The 21,696-nt window shown below is 33.4% G+C and overlaps 23 protein-coding genes and 2 non-coding genes. All coding sequences in view use genetic code 11, as the record gives it.

Annotated features, from left to right (window-relative positions):
* Positions 1-182: 182 nt before the first annotated feature.
* On the bottom strand, positions 183-1,566 carry petB (cytochrome b6). One transcript has 2 exons: positions 1,561-1,566; positions 183-824 (listed from the first exon to the last, which is right to left on the bottom strand). Exons 1-2 carry the CDS (start codon positions 1,564-1,566, stop codon positions 183-185), a joined length of 648 nt encoding a protein of 215 aa, YP_005089606.1.
* Positions 1,567-1,675: 109 nt separating this feature from the next.
* On the bottom strand, positions 1,676-1,897 carry psbH (photosystem II phosphoprotein). The gene has a single exon. The coding sequence runs from the start codon at positions 1,895-1,897 to the stop codon at positions 1,676-1,678; it is 222 nt and encodes a 73-aa protein (YP_005089605.1).
* A 102-nt stretch (positions 1,898-1,999) lies between these two features.
* On the top strand, positions 2,000-2,131 carry psbN (photosystem II protein N). Its single transcript has one exon. It carries the CDS (start codon positions 2,000-2,002, stop codon positions 2,129-2,131), a length of 132 nt encoding a protein of 43 aa, YP_005089604.1.
* A 72-nt stretch (positions 2,132-2,203) lies between these two features.
* On the bottom strand, positions 2,204-2,311 carry psbT (photosystem II protein T). Its single transcript has one exon. The coding sequence runs from the start codon at positions 2,309-2,311 to the stop codon at positions 2,204-2,206; it is 108 nt and encodes a 35-aa protein (YP_005089603.1).
* A 162-nt stretch (positions 2,312-2,473) lies between these two features.
* On the bottom strand, positions 2,474-4,000 carry psbB (photosystem II CP47 chlorophyll apoprotein). Its single transcript has one exon. It carries the CDS (start codon positions 3,998-4,000, stop codon positions 2,474-2,476), a length of 1,527 nt encoding a protein of 508 aa, YP_005089602.1.
* A 446-nt stretch (positions 4,001-4,446) lies between these two features.
* clpP (clp protease proteolytic subunit) lies at positions 4,447-6,468 on the top strand. One transcript has 3 exons: positions 4,447-4,517; positions 5,354-5,645; positions 6,241-6,468. The coding sequence occupies exons 1-3, from the start codon at positions 4,447-4,449 to the stop codon at positions 6,466-6,468; spliced, it is 591 nt and encodes a 196-aa protein (YP_005089601.1).
* A 137-nt stretch (positions 6,469-6,605) lies between these two features.
* Positions 6,606-6,719, top strand: rps12 (ribosomal protein S12; one part of a trans-spliced gene, as the record gives it). Coding sequence (YP_005089556.1) covers positions 6,606-6,719 — 114 coding nt within the window.
* Positions 6,720-7,505: 786 nt separating this feature from the next.
* Positions 7,506-7,892, top strand: rpl20 (ribosomal protein L20). Its single transcript has one exon. It carries the CDS (start codon positions 7,506-7,508, stop codon positions 7,890-7,892), a length of 387 nt encoding a protein of 128 aa, YP_005089600.1.
* Positions 7,893-8,177: 285 nt separating this feature from the next.
* Positions 8,178-8,483, bottom strand: rps18 (ribosomal protein S18). Its single transcript has one exon. It carries the CDS (start codon positions 8,481-8,483, stop codon positions 8,178-8,180), a length of 306 nt encoding a protein of 101 aa, YP_005089599.1.
* Positions 8,484-8,725: 242 nt separating this feature from the next.
* On the bottom strand, positions 8,726-8,926 carry rpl33 (ribosomal protein L33). Its single transcript has one exon. It carries the CDS (start codon positions 8,924-8,926, stop codon positions 8,726-8,728), a length of 201 nt encoding a protein of 66 aa, YP_005089598.1.
* Positions 8,927-9,376: 450 nt separating this feature from the next.
* On the bottom strand, positions 9,377-9,511 carry psaJ (photosystem I subunit IX). The gene has a single exon. The coding sequence runs from the start codon at positions 9,509-9,511 to the stop codon at positions 9,377-9,379; it is 135 nt and encodes a 44-aa protein (YP_005089597.1).
* Positions 9,512-9,767: 256 nt separating this feature from the next.
* Positions 9,768-9,841, top strand: trnP-UGG. The gene has a single exon. It is a non-coding gene; the product is annotated as a tRNA-Pro (tRNA).
* A 155-nt stretch (positions 9,842-9,996) lies between these two features.
* On the top strand, positions 9,997-10,070 carry trnW-CCA. The gene has a single exon. It is a non-coding gene; the product is annotated as a tRNA-Trp (tRNA).
* Positions 10,071-10,185: 115 nt separating this feature from the next.
* petG (cytochrome b6/f complex subunit V) lies at positions 10,186-10,299 on the bottom strand. The gene has a single exon. It carries the CDS (start codon positions 10,297-10,299, stop codon positions 10,186-10,188), a length of 114 nt encoding a protein of 37 aa, YP_005089596.1.
* A 158-nt stretch (positions 10,300-10,457) lies between these two features.
* Positions 10,458-10,553, bottom strand: petL (cytochrome b6/f complex subunit VI). The gene has a single exon. The coding sequence runs from the start codon at positions 10,551-10,553 to the stop codon at positions 10,458-10,460; it is 96 nt and encodes a 31-aa protein (YP_005089595.1).
* Positions 10,554-11,761: 1,208 nt separating this feature from the next.
* On the top strand, positions 11,762-12,013 carry psbE (photosystem II cytochrome b559 alpha subunit). Its single transcript has one exon. The coding sequence runs from the start codon at positions 11,762-11,764 to the stop codon at positions 12,011-12,013; it is 252 nt and encodes an 83-aa protein (YP_005089594.1).
* An 8-nt stretch (positions 12,014-12,021) lies between these two features.
* On the top strand, positions 12,022-12,141 carry psbF (photosystem II cytochrome b559 beta subunit). The gene has a single exon. The coding sequence runs from the start codon at positions 12,022-12,024 to the stop codon at positions 12,139-12,141; it is 120 nt and encodes a 39-aa protein (YP_005089593.1).
* Positions 12,142-12,168: 27 nt separating this feature from the next.
* On the top strand, positions 12,169-12,285 carry psbL (photosystem II protein L). The gene is given in 1 exon segment: positions 12,169-12,285. A coding segment is annotated over 1 exon segment (117 nt).
* Positions 12,286-12,444: 159 nt separating this feature from the next.
* On the top strand, positions 12,445-12,567 carry psbJ (photosystem II protein J). The gene has a single exon. The coding sequence runs from the start codon at positions 12,445-12,447 to the stop codon at positions 12,565-12,567; it is 123 nt and encodes a 40-aa protein (YP_005089591.1).
* A 943-nt stretch (positions 12,568-13,510) lies between these two features.
* Positions 13,511-14,473, bottom strand: petA (cytochrome f). Its single transcript has one exon. The coding sequence runs from the start codon at positions 14,471-14,473 to the stop codon at positions 13,511-13,513; it is 963 nt and encodes a 320-aa protein (YP_005089590.1).
* Positions 14,474-14,752: 279 nt separating this feature from the next.
* On the bottom strand, positions 14,753-15,451 carry cemA (chloroplast envelope membrane protein). The gene has a single exon. It carries the CDS (start codon positions 15,449-15,451, stop codon positions 14,753-14,755), a length of 699 nt encoding a protein of 232 aa, YP_005089589.1.
* An 841-nt stretch (positions 15,452-16,292) lies between these two features.
* Positions 16,293-16,847, bottom strand: ycf4 (photosystem I assembly protein ycf4). Its single transcript has one exon. The coding sequence runs from the start codon at positions 16,845-16,847 to the stop codon at positions 16,293-16,295; it is 555 nt and encodes a 184-aa protein (YP_005089588.1).
* Positions 16,848-17,180: 333 nt separating this feature from the next.
* psaI (photosystem I subunit VIII) lies at positions 17,181-17,291 on the bottom strand. The gene has a single exon. The coding sequence runs from the start codon at positions 17,289-17,291 to the stop codon at positions 17,181-17,183; it is 111 nt and encodes a 36-aa protein (YP_005089587.1).
* Positions 17,292-17,550: 259 nt separating this feature from the next.
* On the bottom strand, positions 17,551-18,999 carry accD (acetyl-CoA carboxylase carboxyltransferase beta subunit). Its single transcript has one exon. The coding sequence runs from the start codon at positions 18,997-18,999 to the stop codon at positions 17,551-17,553; it is 1,449 nt and encodes a 482-aa protein (YP_005089586.1).
* A 726-nt stretch (positions 19,000-19,725) lies between these two features.
* Positions 19,726-21,153, bottom strand: rbcL (ribulose-1,5-bisphosphate carboxylase/oxygenase large subunit). The gene has a single exon. The coding sequence runs from the start codon at positions 21,151-21,153 to the stop codon at positions 19,726-19,728; it is 1,428 nt and encodes a 475-aa protein (YP_005089585.1).
* Positions 21,154-21,696: the final 543 nt, after the last annotated feature.

Genomic DNA, 21,696 nt, shown 5'->3' with positions numbered 1-21,696 from the left:
TTCAGAGAATTACCTTCAACTAGTGTATGTTAAATAATTAAATACAATATTAGAGAGTTGAAGGAAAATGTCCAAATACATGGATTATTGTTTTCAATAATCCATACATGTAGCAATGAAATACTGTTCTTATCCCCCCCAAAAAAATGATAAATTAAAAATATCTATGATACACCCCTTTTCTATAAGGGACCAGAAATACCTTGTTTACGTATCATTAAAAAATGCATTAACATAAATACGGCAGTAAGAAGAGGCAATACAAAAGTATGTAAACTATAAAAACGGGTCAAAGTGGATTGTCCCACACTAGCACTTCCACGTAATAACTCTACCAAAGGTGATCCTACTACAGGAATAGCGTCAGGTACACCTGTTACAATTTTGACTGCCCAATAACCAATTTGGTCCCGAGGCAAGGAATAACCAGTTACACCAAAGGATGCGGTCAATACACCCAGAACCACGCCTGTAACCCAAGTCAATTCGCGAGGTTTTTTAAAGCCACCGGTAAGATACACGCGAAATACATGCAGGATCATCATTAGAACCATCATACTTGCCGACCACCTATGAACTGATCGTATTAACCAACCAAAATTAGCTTCCGTCATTATATATTGAACAGAAGCGAAAGCCTCCGTAACAGTTGGGCGATAGTAAAAAGTCATAGCAAACCCCGTAGCTACTTGTACTAAAAAACAAGTAAGCGTAATTCCTCCTAGACAATAAAAAATGTTTACATGCGGAGGAACATATTTACTAGTTATATCATCCGCAATCGCCTGAATCTCGAGGCGTTCTTCGAACCAATCATAGACTTTATTGAGATAGGTAAAGCGCTAAAAGTCCCCCTCTAAGAACCGTATATGAGAATTTTATCTCGTACGGCTCAAGCAAACACACCCAAATAAAGGTTAAAGCTTCTTAATCTCTTTATTTTTTCTTTTCGGAAGATATGAAGGAATAAAAATCCGAAAGTAAAGTTTTTGTTTTTGGGGCGATAATGCCAATATATCAAGTCGGCTCATCCATCTTTCTGTTAATTGTTACTACCAGCCTCTTGAATATTCTCTTTTCCTATTTTTTATCTTTGTTTTTTATTTTTATGTGGCTTTTTTATCAGTGATAGGCATTTTTCTTGTTAAGACCCTATGAATTGATTGAAACCCCAGATTCATACTATAACCACGATGACTCCGAAAAAGCTAAAAGCTAATCCCAAAGATTCCTTGAGTAAGAACCATTGGATCATCACTTATTCAATCAATAGAAGAGGTATAAAAAAAAGAAATTGTCTGTTTATTTTTTATTTTATTAAATAAAAAGAATAAAAATATTTCGATTTTTTTGAAAAACAAAAATTTGATTGAATCCGATCGCGAGGTCTGAATATTAAACAAATATGAATCATAGTTCAAAGATTTCTTCATCTATTTTAGATATTCCGTGTTTCAGATACAAAAAAATATATCCGACGAATGAGAACCATCTCTATCAAGATAAGATGACAGACCCCTTCTCTGTACTATCAATAGGATCAACTATAACAAGTCACACACTCATATTCCGGAAATACAGAAAGAAAGAAATTCCGCGATCGAACTACCAAAAAAGGGCGTTAAAAATACAAAGCGTAGCCCTAAAAATAAAATGTACTTTTTATTGAGTGGATTTAATTCATTGAAATTCCATCCAATAAAACGGAAGAGTTATAAATTTCCAAAATAATACATAGGAATATTGCAAATAAAGCCATTGCAACTCCCATCAAAGGAGTAGTTCCCCATCCAGGAGCTACTTTACCATATTCCGAATTCAACGGTTTCAATAAAACCCCTACGGTAGTTGGTTTTGGACGAGATCTAGAACTACCCTCAACGGTTTGTGTAGCCATAAATCCTATTTTTTTTTTTGAGATCTGTTGACTTTGTATACCATTCCATTGTAAATAAATGATTTTATCATAGATCCATTGGGGTCTTGAAATTATATAATAATGGAAACAGCAACCCTAGTCGCCATCTTTATATCTGGTTTACTTGTAAGTTTTACTGGGTATGCCTTATATACCGCTTTTGGGCAACCCTCTCAACAATTAAGAGATCCTTTCGAGGAACACGGGGACTAGTTGAAGTAATGAGCCTTCTGATATTAGATGATATTATATGATATCAGAAGGCTCATTTAAGCTAATGAAAAATTATTTCACTTTTTTAGTTGGAACTTTAGGGGGTTCCCGAAAAAAGATAGCGAAAAAAATGATTCCTAGAGTCGAGACTAATAAAAATGTATAAACCAATGCTTCCATAGATTTGATTGTGGTTTACAATTATAGCTTCCATACCTGTTTACTCGAGATTATTTTCTCGATAATGATAAAAAGTCAAAACAAAAAAAGGGCGGCGATTTCAATCAAGATTTTTTAGTATCCTATATCAAATCACACCAAAAATATAGGAAAAATCCTCTATTAGACTCCTTGTCTTTTTGTAGTGGGATCCCCAAGTTTTTGGAATGCGCCAAATTCCACCTGAGCATCCAAATCGGGGTCAATACCGGCAAAAACATCTCTGAACAAAGTTCTAGCCCCATGCCAAATGTGTCCAAAGAAGAAGAGTAAGGCAAAAGAAGCATGTCCAAAAGTAAACCAACCCCTTGGACTACTGCGAAAAACACCATCAGATTTCAAAGTAGCGCGGTCTAATTCGAAAATTTCACCCAATTGAGCACGCCTAGCATATTTTTTGACAGTAGCGGGATCGCTATAACTGACTCCGTTGAGTTCACCACCATAGAACTCAACAGTTACACCTACTTGTTCAACGCTATACTTAGATTCCGCTCTTCGAAAAGGAACGTCAGCTCTAACAATTCCGTCCCCATCTATCAAAACGACCGGAAATGTTTCAAAAAATGTAGGCATACGGCGTACAAAAAGTTCACGTCCGTCTTTATCTCTAAAAATGGGGTGTCCTAACCATCCAACAGCTATTCCATCGCCATTGTCCATGGAGCCCGCTCTAAATAATCCCCCTTTTGCCGGATTATTACCGATGTAATCATAAAAAGCTAATTTCTCAGGAATTTTTGCCCAAGCTTCAGATAAACTTTGATTTTCAGATAGCCCAGCACTTACTCTTCGGTATATTTCTTGCTGAAAGTATCCCTGATCCCATTGATAACGAGTGGGACCAAATAATTCGATTGGAGTAGTTGCTGAACCATACCACATAGTTCCAGCAACAACAAAAGCTGCAAAAAAGACAGCAGCAATACTACTAGAAAGAACGGTTTCAATATTGCCCATACGTAATCCTTTGTATAGACGTTGAGGCGGACGGACACTAAGATGGAATAAACCTGCTAATATGCCTAATGTCCCTGCTGCAATATGATGAGAGGCTATTCCTCCTGGAACAAAAGGATCAAAACCTTCGACACCCCATGCCGGACTTATAGGCTGTACTTTTCCAGTTAGTCCATAAGGGTCGGATACCCAGATTCCGGGACCATACAAGCCTGTTACATGAAATGCGCCAAAACCAAAACAAGCCACTCCGGAAAGAAATAAATGAATTCCAAAAATCTTAGGCAAATCCAAAGAAGGTTTTCCTGTACGTTCATCAGAAAATATTTCTAGATCCCAATACACCCAATGCCAAATAGCTGCTAAAAAGCACAAACCAGAAAACACAATATGTGCTCCGGCCACACCTTCATAACTCCAAATACCCGGATCCGTTATAGTCCCTCCTGTAATACTCCAACCGCCCCATGAATTGGTTATTCCTAAACGAGTCATGAAAGGTATAACGAACATACCCTGTCTCCACATTGGGTCAAGAACGGGATCAGAGGGATCAAAAACGGCTAATTCATATAGAGCCATCGAACCAGCCCAACCGGCAACCAGAGCTGTATGCATTATATGGACAGAAATCAATCGGCCGGGATCATTCAATACGACAGTATGAACACGATACCAAGGCAAACCCATGGAAATACCCCTTTACTCAAAGAAAAATGACACTATGTAACTTTATTGCATTAGAAAAGACTGTGATTATGCAATGTACCCCTTTTGTTCAATGGATTATCTCGGAACAAGGGTTCATATTTGTTCTCTTTTAGTGGTAATATATAGAACAATTATGTTTGTAGGAACAAAGAGAAACAAATCTATTCTATATCCGATAAGTATCAATACGCAATGGGAAGTTGATACCATCTTGTATCCGTAAATACTTTGTTACTTGATGATTATTGGAAGGTTCTATTCCTCAGAAATTTCCCTTATTTATTCTATTCTGTCTTCATTTTAAACTAAACTTTTATGATCTATACATAACATATGATATCAAGGTTGAGATTATGAAGATAATAATTCTATTATTACGTTTCCACATCAAAGTGAACCATAATACTTAATTTTTATTTTATTTAATGCCTATTGGTGTTCCAAAAGTTCCCTTTCGAAGTCCTGGAGACGAAGATGCATCTTGGGTTGACATATAGTGCGACTTGTGAGATATATTGGGTCATATGGGATTTCCCCGTTCTCTCTCCCGATTGAGATATCCTCCCTTTCGCCTAAGAAAGATTGATTGAATCATAATAAATATAAATTTGGAGCGTGAAAGGCAATTCGATCCTGTTTTGAATTTTAGGAGGATTCAGATTAACATTATCAATATCAATTAGAATAATTTATGGTTGACTCGGTTGGACAAAAAAAATGAAGTATCCAGGCTCCGTTTATCAAAAACCCAATTAAAATTGGGAATATATTGAAGATTATTACTTGTATTATACATTTTATTTACGTTAACTTTGAACTAACTGTTTTGATTTTAAATATAAAATATTTATAGAATAAACAAATGGTATTTTTTTCTTAATAACTCGAAAAAAAGTAAAAAATATGTTGAATATTTAATTTAACGAAAGAAAAGATAAAAAAAAACAAATGTGGTATTGGAAAAATTTGTCCTATATGTGCAAATCGAAATCGGGGAGATCTTTACCCGGAGTAGAGCATAAACCTAAAAGAATTAATTAAAAAGGCCCATTCAAGAACAAGAAAATGACATCGTGATTAGGATTGGATCTCGATGAACTGATACATCAATGAAAAGGAAGTTCGATAAGTTTAGTAAATTATATTTTTTTTTAGTCGAGTTTTTTATAATTTTTTTATTTTTTATTATAAAATTTTTATTATAATTTTGAAAACCTCTACCAAAATTAAAAACGAATCAAATCTACACATTGATTTTTTTCACAATTTTTTTGAACCGTATGCATAAAAAGGTGCATGTACGGTTTCTAAGGGATGAAATTTTTTCCTAATCAACCGACTTTATCGAGAAAGATTACTTTTTTTAGGCCAAGAGGTTGATAGCGAGATCTCGAATCAACTTATTGGTCTTATGGTATATCTCAGTATCGAGGATGATACCAAAGATTTGTATTTGTTTATTAATTCTCCTGGCGGCTGGGTAATATCTGGTGTAGCTATTTATGATACTATGCAATTTGTGCGACCAGATGTACATACAATATGTATGGGGTTAGCTGCTTCAATGGGATCGTTTATACTGGTCGGAGGAGAAATTACCAAACGTTTAGCATTCCCTCACGCTTGGCGCCAATGAGTTTTTTATTTGAGAGAAAAAAGAATACTATGCCTTCACCATATTAAAAATGAAGTAATAATAGCATGGCACTTTGAATTCGATATGAGAAAAAATCTTCTCTTTTTTATTCTCATTAGATTCTGTATCGAAGGGGTAGTATGAGATGAATAATATTCCCTATTTTTTTATTGGGAGTCCGTTTCAGTGTCACAAACCTTTTTCATAAAAAATTTTTTAAAAGTTTGAAAGAGTACAAAAAAGTCTTTTTTCCTTATTTTTTTTTTTCGGATAAAAAAGAAACTTTGGGATTGCTGAATTATAGACGAAATAAAGATAAAGCAACGGAGCCATCGTAGTATTTTTAAACTCCTCCGAAAAGAAGGGTGGTAATTGGATCATTTACTGATCGGAATCAGATCGATCCTTTTTTTGTTTCTTTAACGAAAAAAGTAAATTCCATTGTAAAGCCGTATGCAATGCGAAAAAATGCACGTACGGTTGTTCAATTCTATTCTATAATATAATAAAATATATTTTTCTATTTTTCTCTTCGCCTCGTCGCGCGAGATATAATAACCCCCTTTAAGGTATACATACCATCAGGGTAATGATTCATCAACCTGTTAGTTCGTTTTACGAGGCTCAAACGGGAGAATTTATCTTGGAAGCGGAAGAACTTTTGAAATTGCGCGAAACACTCACAAGGGTTTATGTACAAAGAACGGGCAAACCCATATGGGTTGTATCCGAAGATATGGAAAGGGATGTTTTTATGTCAGCAGAAGAAGCCCAAGCTCATGGAATTGTTGATCTTGTAGCGGTCGACTAAAAAAAATAGTTAAATATTTTATTTAGTTTTTTATAATTAATTTTATCTTATCACTGGGTTTATCTTAAGATTCTATTAACTAGAAATCCATTCGGTTAGGATTAATCTAAACCAGCTCATTATGTATATAATTCAGCATGCCAACTATTAAACAACTTATTAGAAACACAAGACAGCCAATCAGAAATGTCACGAAATCCCCCGCTCTTCGGGGATGTCCTCAGCGCCGAGGAACATGTACTAGGGTGTATGTGTGACTCGTTCAGATTATGACCTGGAACAAAAGCAAATGAAAATCAAAAATTTTTCCAGTATCAATGATCCATACGGATGAATAGGATAAAATGGAAAAACTCAAGTGACTCTCTATCTCTAAAAAAAAAAAAGATCTATTCATCTATTGTGTATGAAATTTGTGGTTTATATTAGTGTAAAGCCAAAAAAATTTCCCATTGGTAGCGTTAACGTTATCCATTTAGCGGGGAATCCCTTTATTAAGAGAAAAAAAAATGTTCCCTTTATTTGTAAGAACGGACTATTAGGGTCAGCTATCCAGCTAACTTTCAAAATGAAATACCGTTACTGTATAGGTGAATCTAATTGTGAAAGACCCATTACTGGATAATTCATGGGTAGAGCCAAAAAAAGTTTGAACTGTACAAGTTATCAATAGATAGAAATGAAGTTAAAGTAAAGGAGCTCCGGTGTATAGAGAGGACCTGACCGTTTAAGAAGGAACCATAGAAACGAAGGAACCCACTATATTCCTTTTTATTTATCTAGATTAAAATAGAATATAAAATTTATATTTATTGACTTTTCTTTGATACATTAATAAAAATTTTTAGTTTTTTGTCTTGTTTCAAGACGAAATGTCGAAAAAAGGTGGTCGGGAAGGTTATAGCAGCAAAAACCATTGGGATTTTTTTTTATACATTGGAACAATCCGTTTTGTTATTAATAGCCCAGGAGGGTAGAAAAGAATAACTCAACGAAAAAAAAATCAATTAGTTATTCATCAAAGTTTCATTTATTCAATGACTAGAGTTACACGAGGATATATAGCTCGGAGACGTAGAACAAAAATGCGTTTGTTTGCATCAACCTTTCGAGGGGCTCATTCAAGACTTACTCGAACCATTGCTCAACAGAAAATAAGAGCTTTAGTTTCGGCTCATAGGGATAGAGGTAGGCAAAAGAGAGATTTTCGGCGTTTATGGATCACTCGGATAAACGCAGTAATTCGAGAAAATAGGGTATGCTATAATTATAGCAAATTTATAAACGATCTGTCCAAGAGACAGTTGCTTCTTAATCGTAAAGTACTTGCACAAATAGCTATATTAAATAGAAATTGTCTTTATATGATTTCAAATGAAATCATAAAAAAAGAAGATTGGAAAGAATGCCCCGAAAATGTTTAAATGAAATTCCCCGGAGTTTATTCTCCGGGAGTATAGAGTATAAATTAGTCTGATAAAATACGATAAATAAATAAAAATCAACAAATCCATTCAAAATTAAAATATTTTTCCGATTTTTTTTTTTACGTTACGATACGATAAAAAATCAGGAGTATCGGGTTTTTTTATAATTTATAACAAAGCCGCAATCCATATTTGAGTTCATATTCATATTCCTTTTTTGATTCAATTCCATTTTTATCAATTAAATAAAGAAAAAGCATATTATTTTATTATTTTCATTTTTTATTTCTTTTTGGTTCTAAAACTATAAGTTCTAGTAGTCGACTCATTTCTTTCAAATTGTTTCTCATTATTAAGAAAAGGTAACAACGATAAAATACGAGCTTGTTTTATAGCAATAGTAATTAATCGTTGTTGTTTCAAGGTTAATCTATTTACTCGCCTAGATAATATTTTTCCTTGTTCACTAATAAATCGACTAATTAAACTCATGTTTCTATAATCAATTCGATCCCCCGGTTGGATCGGGGGCAAACGCCTACGAAAAGATCGCTTAGATTTAATAAAGGGTCGCTTGGATTTATCCATAGTTTGTTTAATTTCTGCCTTATACCAAAAATCCTACTTCGTATTAAAAATTTTTTAGGTCCAGCCAAAATAGGATTAGGTTTGTTTATTTATCTTTATATTTATTTTTTTAATATTATTTATTTATATATAATAATAAAAAAATAAAAAAAATAGTAAATAATATATAATTATAATGAAAAAAGTTTTGTCCCCTTCATTGAATTAAAAGGAGGGTAGCCAGACGTTCGGTTCGATCTTTTTTATTTCTTTATCTCTCCATGAATTGTATGTTTGTAACAATAGGGACAGAATTTTTTAAATTCTAACCGATTAGGTGTATTGTGTCGATTCTTTTGAGTAATATATCTGGAAACGCCTCTGGATTCCTTATTAACACTCTTTCGAACACAACTATTACATTCCAAAATAACTTTTACTCGGGCATCTTTCCCCTTAGCCATGAGCCTCCTTTTTATTTTTGGGATTTTAAATTCAAACAAATTTTTTTCGACCCGAAGTGAAGAAGAAAGGAAATAAAAAATATAGATGTTGCTAACTCAAAATACAATTAAAACGAGTTCATTGCAATCAATAGAGTAATAATAAAAAGTATATAAATTAAGAAATAGATAGTATGTAATCAAACTCAAACATTTTCTAACTATATTTCTACTCACAGTATTTTTTTAAAGTATCATGTATAATACTCTTATGCTAAACCCACCTTGTTATTTGTATCCCCCCCTTTTAATTGCCCTTTTATTTTAAAATAAAAGGGCAATTAAAGAAGAAAAGTAGATTCAACTTCACCACAACCTGAGTTCAGACTCGAAGGAAAAAAATAAGGGGGTATTAGTCACAGAAAATGGCTTCTTTCTCTAATCTTCATTACCCCGTTAGCGTGTTAATAACTAGAATGAAAAAAAAGGAAATGTCAACGCATCGGGGAAAAAGCGATTGATTTCTATTAATAGACCAGCTAAAGAACCAAACCATAGAGTACTTAGTACCGGTGCGACGGAAAGATATGTTTTTAGATCTCGCATTGAAAACCCTCCTTCTTAATCTTAAATTTAAATTTTTTAAAGATAATACAGATCTAATCTATGAGCAGATGTATATATAGATAGTCAAGGATCACTTGGGTTTTTAAACGAAATGCACTAAGTTAAAAAAAAAATGGCAAAAAACAAGACATGGACTGGCAAGATAAATCGTGTAATTTTATGGTAAAAAAATAAGGATATGGAAAACAAGACAAGGATTCTTTAGAATTAGACTATTGGAACCAATTGAATTGAAAGGGATGTAGCGCAGCTTGGTAGCGCGTTTGTTTTGGGTACAAAATGTCACGGGTTCAAATCCTGTCATCCCTACCTAATTACTTTTACTCTAAGAAGTAAGGAGGAATTTTTTGAAATTGGACATATGGAATCTCTCGTTTTTTATGACACTCGATATAATCGATATCATATGCATACAGGGCGTAGATAGAGTTTTAGGTTACAAAAAAATCTATTGTGATAAGAAAGCGCTCTTAGTTCAGTTCGGTAGAACGTGGGTCTCCAAAACCCGATGTCGTAGGTTCAAATCCTACAGAGCGTGATTCCATTCTTGTTTGAATTCATAAATTATAATTAGACTGAAAAAAATAAACAGGAATATAAAATTGACCCATTTTATCGAATCCATGGGAGGTTAATAAAATTTTTTTTTTTAATCAAAAGTCCAACTGATCACCACGTCTGTATTGTAAATATGCAGTTACAAATAATCCCGCCAAAGTAATAGGAATTAGACCTAAAACGATTCCAAATAGAAAAACTTCAATCATTTCAATTCATTTGAAAAAATAAAATAAAGGTAATATCGATCCCTAAATATTAATCGGAATTGCCCAGGAATCTCACTAACCAAAAAATATCAATTGCCAGTTATAAGTTATAAAAGAATCCGGCGGAAAGATTTTGTGAGTTGTTCATTCACTTAATTTCAAATAAGTCGTATCTTGTTCAGACCTATAAATAGAACGGAAGTTATAGTTAAAGCCGCTAGTAAAAAACCGAAATAACTAGTTAGAGTAGGCATGAAGGAACTAAATGGAATATGTTCTTTTTATGCATATGTTTATAAAGTACTTACCTAAGATTATATTTTGTTTTGAGAGGTTTGACGAAAAAAAAGTATAGTTAAAATTTATATTTTTTATATTTTAATAATAATAAGTTCAATTGAAAGTTTTTAATTCATCAACTATTACATTCAAAGAAAGTAAGGGCGGTCTAAAAAAAAAAGAAACGGCTTATTGTGACATCTACACATCTCGTGATTTTGAATCAACGGATTTTTTGAAAAACTCTTGAATAAACTAATCTATCTAATAGTAAAAAAATAAGAACTTTGGCATAGAATTTAATTTACAAATGACACTTAAAATTGCTTTCACTATACGGAGAATAAATTGGAAAAATCATTTCGAGTTTGTTCTTTTTTTTAGATAACGCTTTTAAATGAAAATGGAACTCATTAGACTCAGCAATGGAGTTTATCCATCTAAAAAATATTTCGAATAACAAAAAAGCTATTAGATTATGAAATCTTTATTTCGCCCAACTCGATTCTAAGACTAGTAATTGGTTATTATCTTTACCGTTATACGTTTTACATTACTTATAAATATTATATTTATTTATATATATATAGTTAGGTAAAAAACCCTTGGATCTAAAGCAAGAACCAGAATAAAAAAGGATGCATCACAAATATTGATTAATTTGTGTTTTTTTTTTGAGGATTTAAAAATTTCTTAAAATTAAACAATTCCCGATAAACTTTTCTATTCTATAAATAAAGGTGAAAAGGAGACTTATACATTTTGCGTCTAATTTAATTGATAGATATAATATTCTTCCGGAATTTTTCACAAATTATTCAACTGTCAGAGTCTCACTTCCCCAGATCCTCGGTTTATAACCTGAAATTGATACAATCATAAAGAAATACTTTTGTATTTGATAAATTTGATATATAAAAAATTTTTAATGGTGCCTAGTTCCATATGGACAAATAAGAAAAAATGGACAAATAAGAAAAAGGGAAGATAAAAATTATCTCCTACTTCGCTTGCTGTGTCAGAAGAAGGATAGCTATACTGATTCGGTATACTCTAAAGACACCTTTGGTACAATATGGGCAATCTTACAAAGATGTAGATTCTCTGTAAAATAAATGTAAATTTACTGGTTTCATCTTTTACTAATTTGCCTTTAACTGTACAAAAATATGTGGAGCTCAGCATGTCTGGAAGCACAGGAGAACGTTCTTTTGCGGATATTATTACCAGTATTCGATACTGGGTCATTCATAGTATTACTATACCTTCCCTATTCATTGCGGGTTGGTTATTCGTCAGCACAGGTTTAGCTTATGATGTGTTTGGAAGCCCTCGGCCAAATGAATATTTCACAGAGAACCGACAAGGAATTCCATTAATAACAGGCCGTTTTGATTCTTTGGAACAACTCGATGAATTTAGCAGATCCTTTTAGGAGGCACAATGACCATAGATCGAACCTATCCAATTTTTACAGTGCGATGGTTGGCTGTTCACGGACTAGCTGTACCTACCGTTTCTTTTTTGGGATCAATATCCGCAATGCAGTTCATCCAACGATAAACAAAACCGAATTCTAATTATAGAGCTACGACACAATCAAACCCGAATGAACAAAATGTTGAATTGAATCGTACCAGTCTTTACTGGGGATTATTACTTATTTTTGTACTTGCTGTTTTATTTTCCAATTATTTTTTCAATTAACAATTAAATAAAAAGAACCAAAGCAACATTAAATATATAGAATTAGAATAGAGTTGAAACTCTCTTATCTCATTCGGAAGGCCCTCGTTTCATAATTATCAATGACTGTTTATGTCTCTAGCACGACCACTTGATGAAATGTGGAGGGAAGTGGGTTAAATGGCCGATACTACTGGAAGGATTCCTCTTTGGATAATAGGTACTGTAGCTGGTATTCTTGTGATCGGTTTAATAGGTATTTTCTTTTATGGTTCATATTCTGGATTGGGCTCATCGCTATAGTAATTGGATGAACCGAAGAATAGATATGAAAGTATAAGAACTCAACGGGACCTTCCTTCCCCCTCGACTTAGACAAACAACGAAGGGGAAGGTCCCATTAAATTAAGAATTAAAATATCATAAATCATAAAAAATACTTTCGTATAAATGAGAAAAGAGCCCCCTTTATTTTTTTTTTTAGAGATATAGATTTGGTCATTCAGAACATCTATTCCTCGATAGTACGTAATTGACCCTTCGTAAATTGTTCGAAAAAAGGGAATATTTTAATTTAGTCAATGACACAATAGACTATCTATTTTTATAGATTAAATAAACTGCAAGAAGTTTCATTTGTTCAATAAATTTGATTTCCTCAATTTGTCCACTCCTTTAAATTTCAATTATACGTTTACCAATAATAAAAAATCGAAAAAAAGGTTAAATAACGAAAAAAGATAAATTCTTCCTAAGTCTTTGACGAATGTAATCAAGACTCATTACTCATTATTATTTTGACACACGACAAGGCATTTTAAGCTTAAGCATACTTTACTTGTCGTGTGTCGAAGACCGGGAAGGCAAGGAATCCCCCTAGAAAAAATTTTCCTTTCAATTTATCTTTTTTCGTTATATTTTCTGCTTAGGCTAGTATCTAGTCGAATTTTATTCTGGAATAAAAAACTTTTGATCCACTCTATGACATTGAAATATGATATATGATGATAATAGTAACATCATTCCAATTTCGATTGAAAAAGGTGAAAAAGTCAAATAGTTTTCTTCGCGATAGTTATATTATAACTATGTATTATTAAAGTAATAATTTCAGACTTATTGTAAATGTAGACAAAAATATAAATAAACTTTTTAAGAATTTTTTTTTGATCGTCTAAAATTGTCAAAGAATTGTCAATACGAATTATCTTCTTGTTACGATCTTTATGTTCATAAATCCACGAATCTAGAAATTCATTTCGGACAATTGAACTTTCTCAAACTGTTTCTTTTTAAGAACCAAAAAAATTTGTGCCAAAATAACAGATGCAAAGAAGAACAAAAGACCTTGTACGCGTAATGGGTCTTGAAGGACTATTTCTGCGTCTCCCTGACCAAATCCACCCACATTAGGATTACTCGTTAATGGTTGATCAAGTTTGATAGATTCACCCTCTGAAACAAGAAGCTCTGGTCCTGGAGGTATAATATCAACCACTTCACGTCCATCCAAGGCATCCGCTATGCTTATTTCGTATCCGCCTTTTTCTTTTCGTAAAATTTTCTTTACTATACCTGTTGCTGTGGCATTATAAACTGTATTATTACTCTTGCTTCCGTCAGGATAAATCTGACCCCTCCCTCTGTTACCACCTACATATATCGGATATTTTAAAAAGTAAATATCTTTCTTAGTAGCAGGGTCCGGGGAAAGAATAGGAAAGGTGATTTCACTATATTTTTGACCAGTAACAGGACCTATCACAATAATATTTTTTTTATTGGGACGGTAACTCTGAAAAGAAAGATTTCCGACCTTTTCTTTCATCTCTGGAGAAATACGATCGGCTGGGGCTAATTCAAATCCCTCAGGTAAAATAAGAACAGCCCCGACATTCAATCCCCCTTTCTTGCCGTTAGCAAGAACTTGTTTTAATTGCATATCATAAGGAATTCGAACAACTGCTTCAAATACAGTATCCGGAAGAATCGCTTGGGGAACCTCAATATCCACGGGCTTATTAGCTAAATGGCAATTGGCACATACAATGCGTCCAGTCGCTTCTCGCGGATTTTCATAGCCTTGCTGGGCAAAAATGGGATACGCATTTGAACTGAAGGGCTTAGTCATTATATATATCATGAGCGAGACGGAAATGAATCGAGTAATCTGTTCTTTTATCCAAGAAAAAGTATTTATAGTTTGCATTTGCATGGTCCAATCATTTATCCGGAAAATTTCTACAATAAATTGGGTAGGTTGCTAGTATAGTTTCCTATCCGCGATTCTGCTATTTACTTCTTTAAACTTAATTTAATGAAATAAGAAAGAATATTACTGGAATATAGAAAGATCGGCCCGCCTTGGATGGTTAAAAATGGAAAGATAAAGTATGATTTTGAATGGTTTGCTTATGTTTATGTAAAAAAAAAAGAAACATTATTTTAAATTATAATTTTATTTATATCCTTATTATCTTTTTTCTTTTCAGTCATTCAGTGAATGATAAATCACTACAAGTGATGGGGATACACGATTTAAATAGTGGAAAATCCAATATTTAAAAATTGTATCAAGAATGACTGGAAAAGTGGAAACAAGACCCGATATAATTTGATCATTATGAGCAAATCCAAAATCTTTGTAGATAGAGCCAATCATTAGTTCCCAACCGTGGGGCGAATGAAATCCAATACATAAATCCGTTAATAACAGAATAGAAAAAGCTTTTATTGTGTCACTTAAGTTATATAGGAATTCCTGAACCCAAGAATTAATAAGAATAAGTTCTTTATTCGCCAGAATAGAATAACTGCTTAGAATAAAGAAACATATTATATTTGTCGAGAATTGGAAAATCATATGGATACAATCCTCATTATACATCTTGATAAATTGAATCGTTTCGTTGTGGATTCCGATACGAAGTTTTTGGAGATGCGTTTCCGGGTATTCCTTTACCATTTCGTCCAACAAGCGCAGCTCTTCTAATTCCATGAATTTTTCTAGAAAACTCTTTTCTTGAATATCATTCAAAAAAGTTTCCAATTTCTTAGTATTCCACCAATTAGTAACCCAGGATTCCAGACTTTTTTGACATGATAACGCGATCCACCAAGGTAAAAAGACTATAGATACAAGATATAGAAAAGTAATAAAATTTTTCTTTTTTTCCGAATTTTTCATCTCAAATTTGTTTATGAACTCGTCGCATTCGTCGACTCTATCTAGATCTAGTAGTTCTATCAAACATGAAGTCTATTACAAGTAGCCAATCCATGCATTTAGTCTCTTTTTTTTTTTAGGTCTTGAATCTTGAAAGAATACAGAACTAGAAAAAGAGTACACTTCTAATTCGAATGAATAAAATGCGTGTTTTCAGATATTACAATTGGTCACAAAAAAATTCCATTACTTCGATGAATACGCGTCAGAGCCGCATCAATTTTAAATTAATACATTTTTTTTTCACGACGAAATAATTTACTTTCTACCAAACTCTAAAATATTGCGAAAAATTTCACGAGTTAAGCATAGTACAAAAAAAGAATTGAGGATTTGAATGTGATAAAGTAAAAAAAAAGAGTCAAAACAAGACAGAATAAAAAAAATTTAAGTCTCGTTATAATTATAAAAAATCCAAGTGGTTTATTATTAAAGCGAACAATAAAAAAGATTGCTAAAAAAGAAATAATGGAAAAATTGGATATGATTTCGTGTATTAGATCTAACCTATCAATTCCCGATACTGGGTAAAAAAAATTCATTTATATATGGGATGAGCCCATCAATTCTTTTTTTTTTTTTTTTACTAACATTGAGTTTATTACCATACCAAAGACCCCTTCGTTGTATTTATAGACAAAAAAGTTTACCTTTTTTGGTTGTTCTGTATACGTCTGCTTTGACTCTAGTGGGCGTTCTGATAAAATTTCCATTAAGGTAGGTATGCCGTCGAAAAAGTTTGAAAAAGAGTATTGTAGATTTTTTATTTTACTCCGAGTTAAGAAAGAAAGTATTTATCATTTCAAAATACTTCAATTGGTACACGCAAGAAATAGGCCAATTCAGCAGCTTTTTGTTCAATTTCTCGTGGAGTCAAATTTTCATCCGTACGGGTCAAAGGAATGGCCCCCTGGCCTCTTATTTCCAGATAAAGGACACGACGAGTATAAATGCCCTCTTTAAATTCTATTCTAATAGACTGAATATCTTTTATAAGAAATCGGAGACAGATGCGACGGTTTTTTCCAGGAAATCCCCAACGAAAAATACATACTATTCCTTCTTTTTTATCGAAAAAATCATAACCACTACCTACATTCAATGAAATTGTACACCACAAATAGGAGCTAATAAAGAGGCCGGCGATTCCATAGAAAGACATCACGATCCCTTGTGGAAAAAAAAGAATTTGCTGGGGGGGAAATAAGGATATAAAATTCCTACCGAGATAACTAGAAATTCCAACCAATACGAATCCTAATGAACCTATAAAAAGGATAATGGCCCAGCCTAAATTACTTATTTTTCGAGATCCTGTTATAAGTTCTATCCATATACGTTCTGATCGACAATTCATAATAGATCTGATTCCATTTAATTAAAATTAAAAGAAGACACCAAAGTAATTGCACTTTCCTTACTTTTTTGTGTTTTCGATGTAACTCTCATCAACTAGTATTATAATCTGATGTGAAACTTTACCTTTTTTTATCTTTTTTTTAAGTTTACCAGTAATTCACCCAATTAGTTAGAAAAACGCTACCCCTATATACTATGTTTCTACATGTATAAGGGCTCTTTCTGTTATGCTCGTAAAAAATCACGTAGTATATGATATGATTCTGCTAAATAGATATATGTGTTAGGATTCAAGCCTAAGTTTTTAAAACATAGATTTTGGCCACAGGGCTTAAACAATCTTGTTTTTTTGAACATGAAGAAATAAAGAAGCCATTGCAATTGCCGGAAATACTAGGCCTACTAAAGGCACAAGAATAGAGGGAAAGTTAATAGTTGTCATAGAATGGGTACCTCGATCTACTATAATTGTACCTGTTTGTTATATTTTTTGTTGTTATTATGTTATTATATTAATTAATTAATTAGAATTCTAATTAATTAATTCTTATATCTATTCTTTAGAAGTGAATATAGTATATAATAAGTGCAAAGAATGTAGAAGTAAAAAAAAGAAGCTTTCTACATATAGCTATATTAATCGAAAAATCGCATTTTTTTTATTCTAATAAAAAACTTTTGGACAAAGCAAAGAATTGACTTTAATTCTCGACTTTATTTATTTTTTTTACAGGAAAAAGGGCGTGCAGCTGAAATAACTCACTTAGAACGCCTTTTAAAAGATTGCGTGGTACGATTGGATCAAATAAACCCTTATGGAATAAATATTCGGCTGCTTGTGAACCCTCAGGTACTGTCTTATTCAATGTTTGTTCAATTACTCTTTTACCCGCAAATGCAATGTAGGCGTTGGGTTCGGCAATAATGATATCCCCCAACATCCCAAAACTAGCTGTTACCCCACCTGTCGTAGGAGATGTAAGAATTGATACATAGAATAACCTTTTATTTGATTGATAATCATATAAAACAGATGCTATTTTAGCCATTTGCATTAAGCTCAAGCTTCCTTCTTGCATGCGTGCTCCTCCAGACGCACATACTATAATAAGGGGTAGTAATTTATTACTAGCATATTCAATCAACCGGGTTATTTTTTCCCCGACTACCGATCCCATACTACCTCCCATAAACTCAAAATCCATAACCCCAATTGCTACAGGAATACCGTATAGTTGACCTATACCTGTTTGAACCGCTTCAGTTAAACCTGTCTGTCTTTGATAAGAATTAATACGATCCTTATAAGGTTCCTCCTCCGAATGAAATTCGAGGGGATCCACAGAAACCATATCTTCATCCATAGGATTCCAAGTCCCCGGATCAATCAGAAGTTCAATTCTATCTGAACTACTCATTTTCAAATGATATCCACATTGTTCACAAATATTAAGGTGGATTTTTGTGAAAAATTTTTTAAAATTTAAGAAATAACAATTGTCGCATTGAACCCACAAATCCCTCATTTTTTGAGTTACATCAAGATTTTCTCTTTTAGTTAAATTCCTATCATTTGTGTTTGTGATAGTTCTTAGGTTTCTACCTTCACTTAAAATGTAACTCAAAATAGAATTATCAATGTAATTATCACTACCGCTTAGAATAGAACTCCCAACACGGATTTGAGAATAAAGATAATTGTCAATGGAATTATTAATGTGATTATTCCAATTATATTTAGTATCATACGTGTAATGATTATTATAGGTATCGTCACTCTTAGATCTTGAGTTCAGAAAATCTGAATCCCAAAGAGTATAAAAAGCATGGTCATTGTCAATCTCAAAAATGTTATTTTCAATATCAAAATATATGGAATAACTGTCCCCCTTACTATCTATAACTAAAAAAGTATCATCAGAGTTCAAATTTCGAATGTCCGTGACCCGAAATAACTGATCAACATTACTGTAACGAAATGGGTAACTATTTCTCCAACTCTGACTCTTTTTCTCTCTATCATTTACACTCGAATCTTTTTTTTTCCTGGTATTTTCAATAGGACTCAGACTGTCCGTTGATTTACTTAAGCCACACCCGTGTTTTAACTCTTTTTTAGACAACATCGAATTGAACCGCCATTTTTTCATAGAGCTTTCTTGCCCCCTATTCGCATGAAACTAAAATAGATGAATAGTCATTTGATGAAAATAAATTTCATTTCTATCAGAATCATAATTCATAAGATAATAAAGGATATAAATTTAATCATTCGGATTATTAACTAAATAATGAGTGAGTAGTTTTCCATTTTGTAAAAATCCATGGTCTCAGTCCATTCATTGAATATGATAGACCTTTATAAAAGGTCAGAGTTTCCCGCGCTGTGTCAAATTTACATAAAAAGAAAAAAATAAGGAACTATAAATAGAGTGTAGTATCTCCTTTAGTTTTTTGAAATGACGAAAATTTTTTCATAGAATAATCTAATATACGAAATGAATAATTCTATTCCAATACGGAACGAAAAGGACAATATACAAGATGGATAGAAGGAGTTCTTATACTTGACGTGATATCTACCGGCATGGTCCGAATCGACGAAATATATATAAGAATATGCCAATTCTGCCAATCCTAGGGATCCATAGGATTAATTGGGGATCCAACACAATAATAAAAAGTTTGGGTTGTTTATTCTTCCATTTTTTTTTTTAGATCTTGCTTATATATCTAAATGCGTCTCTATAAATAGAGAGCGATACAATAAACATATAAATGGAATAGTTTTATTCGGCTCAATCCTTTTAATAAAAGATTGGGCCGAGTTTTTTTATTTACAATTAAATTAAGGAGACGAACAGTGATTACTTAGTTTAGATTGTATCCATTGCTTGGAATTCAAATTTAATTTCCTTCCATACTTCACAAGCAGCAGCTAGCTCAGGACTCCATTTGCAAGCCTCGCGAATAATAGTATTACCCTCGCGAGCAAGATCACGTCCTTCATTACGAGCTTGTACACATGCTTCTAGGGCTACTCGATTCGCTACAGCACCTGGCGCATTACCCCAAGGGTGTCCTAGGGTTCCTCCACCAAACTGTAGTACGGAATCATCTCCAAAGATCTCGGTTAGAGCGGGCATATGCCAAACGTGAATACCTCCCGAAGCAACGGGCAGAACACCTGGTGTAGAAACCCAAGATTGAGTGAAATAAATACCGCGACTTCTGTCTTTTTCAGTAAAATCATCACGTAGTAAATCCACAAAGCCTAAGGTGATTTCTCTTTCCCCTTCAAGCTTACCTACTACGGTACCGGCATGAATATGATCTCCACCAGACAGACGTAATGCTTTAGCTAGTACACGGAAGTGCATACCATGATTTTTCTGTCTATCAATAACAGCGTGCATTGCACGGTGGATGTGAAGAAGTAGACCATTATCTCGGCAATAATGGGCCAAGCTAGTATTTGCAGTGAATCCACCTGTTAAGTAGTCATGCATTACGATAGGAACTCCCAATTCTCTGGCAAATACAGCCCTTTTCATCATTTCTTCACATGTACCCGCAGTGGCATTCAAGTAATGCCCTTTGATTTCACCTGTTTCAGCCTGTGCTTTATAAAGTGCTTCGGCACAAAATAAGAAGCGGTCTCTCCAACGCATAAATGGTTGGGAGTTCACGTTTTCATCATCTTTGGTAAAATCAAGTCCACCGCGAAGACATTCATAAACTGCTCGACCATAGTTTTTAGCAGATAACCCCAATTTAGGTTTAATAGTGCATCCCAATAGGGGACGGCCATACTTGTTCAATTTATCTCTTTCAACTTGGATACCGTGAGGCGGGCCTAGGAAAGTTTTTACATAAGCAATAGGGATTCGCAAATCCTCCAAACGTAGAGCACGCAAGGCTTTGAACCCAAATACATTACCCACAATGGAAGTAAACATGTTAGTAACAGAACCTTCCTCAAAAAGGTCTAAGGGGTAAGCTACATAACAAATATATTGATTTTCTTCTCCAGCAACAGGCTCGATGTGGTAGCATCGTCCTTTGTAACGATCAAGACTGGTAAGTCCGTCGGTCCATACAGTTGTCCATGTACCCGTAGAAGATTCGGCGGCTACTGCGGCCCCTGCTTCTTCGGGTGGAACTCCGGGTTGAGGACTTACTCGGAATGCTGCCAAGATATCAGTATCTAGGGTTTCATACTCAGGAGTATAATAAGTCAATTTGTAATCTTTAACACCAGCTTTAAATCCAACACTTGCTTTAGTCTCTGTTTGTGGTGACATAAGTCCCTCCCTACAACTTTAATTAAAAATTTGTACAACAAAGCAACAAGGTCTACTCGACATAAATTAGGCCTTAACCCTAAAAAAAAATACAAATAAAGGAATCTGTCGTCCAATTCTCAACAAATATTATCAACTAATCAAAATGGTTCATTATTAGACCACGTAATGTATTTGATTCGACAAATACATCATTATTGTATACTCTTTCATATATATGTCGCAACCCTACCGTTGTTTTCAAGTTTATAATTTCTTACCCCACCCCCGCTTGGATTGAAAGAACTAAATAATTAGAAATGAACTCTTGACAATGAAATATGGGGTATATGTATATCCTAGATGTGAAAATAGGCCGAATTCCATCATGAAAAGAAAGAATAGGCCGGGCATAAATTAATATACTAAAAAATAACTACGTTGCGGTGCTAATGAATCATAAATTAAATATAGTTTAGAGTTCGGGTTCGATTTCTGTAAATAATAGAGTAAAGGATTGTCGATATTGATAGAAAAATAAAGGACTTTCTCACGATTTTTTTC

Source organism: Silene latifolia, chloroplast, assembly GCF_048544455.1.
Source record: "Silene latifolia chloroplast, complete genome".
Taxonomy (NCBI): domain Eukaryota; kingdom Viridiplantae; phylum Streptophyta; class Magnoliopsida; order Caryophyllales; family Caryophyllaceae; genus Silene; species Silene latifolia.
This window is presented reverse-complemented; position numbering and strand designations above follow the sequence as displayed.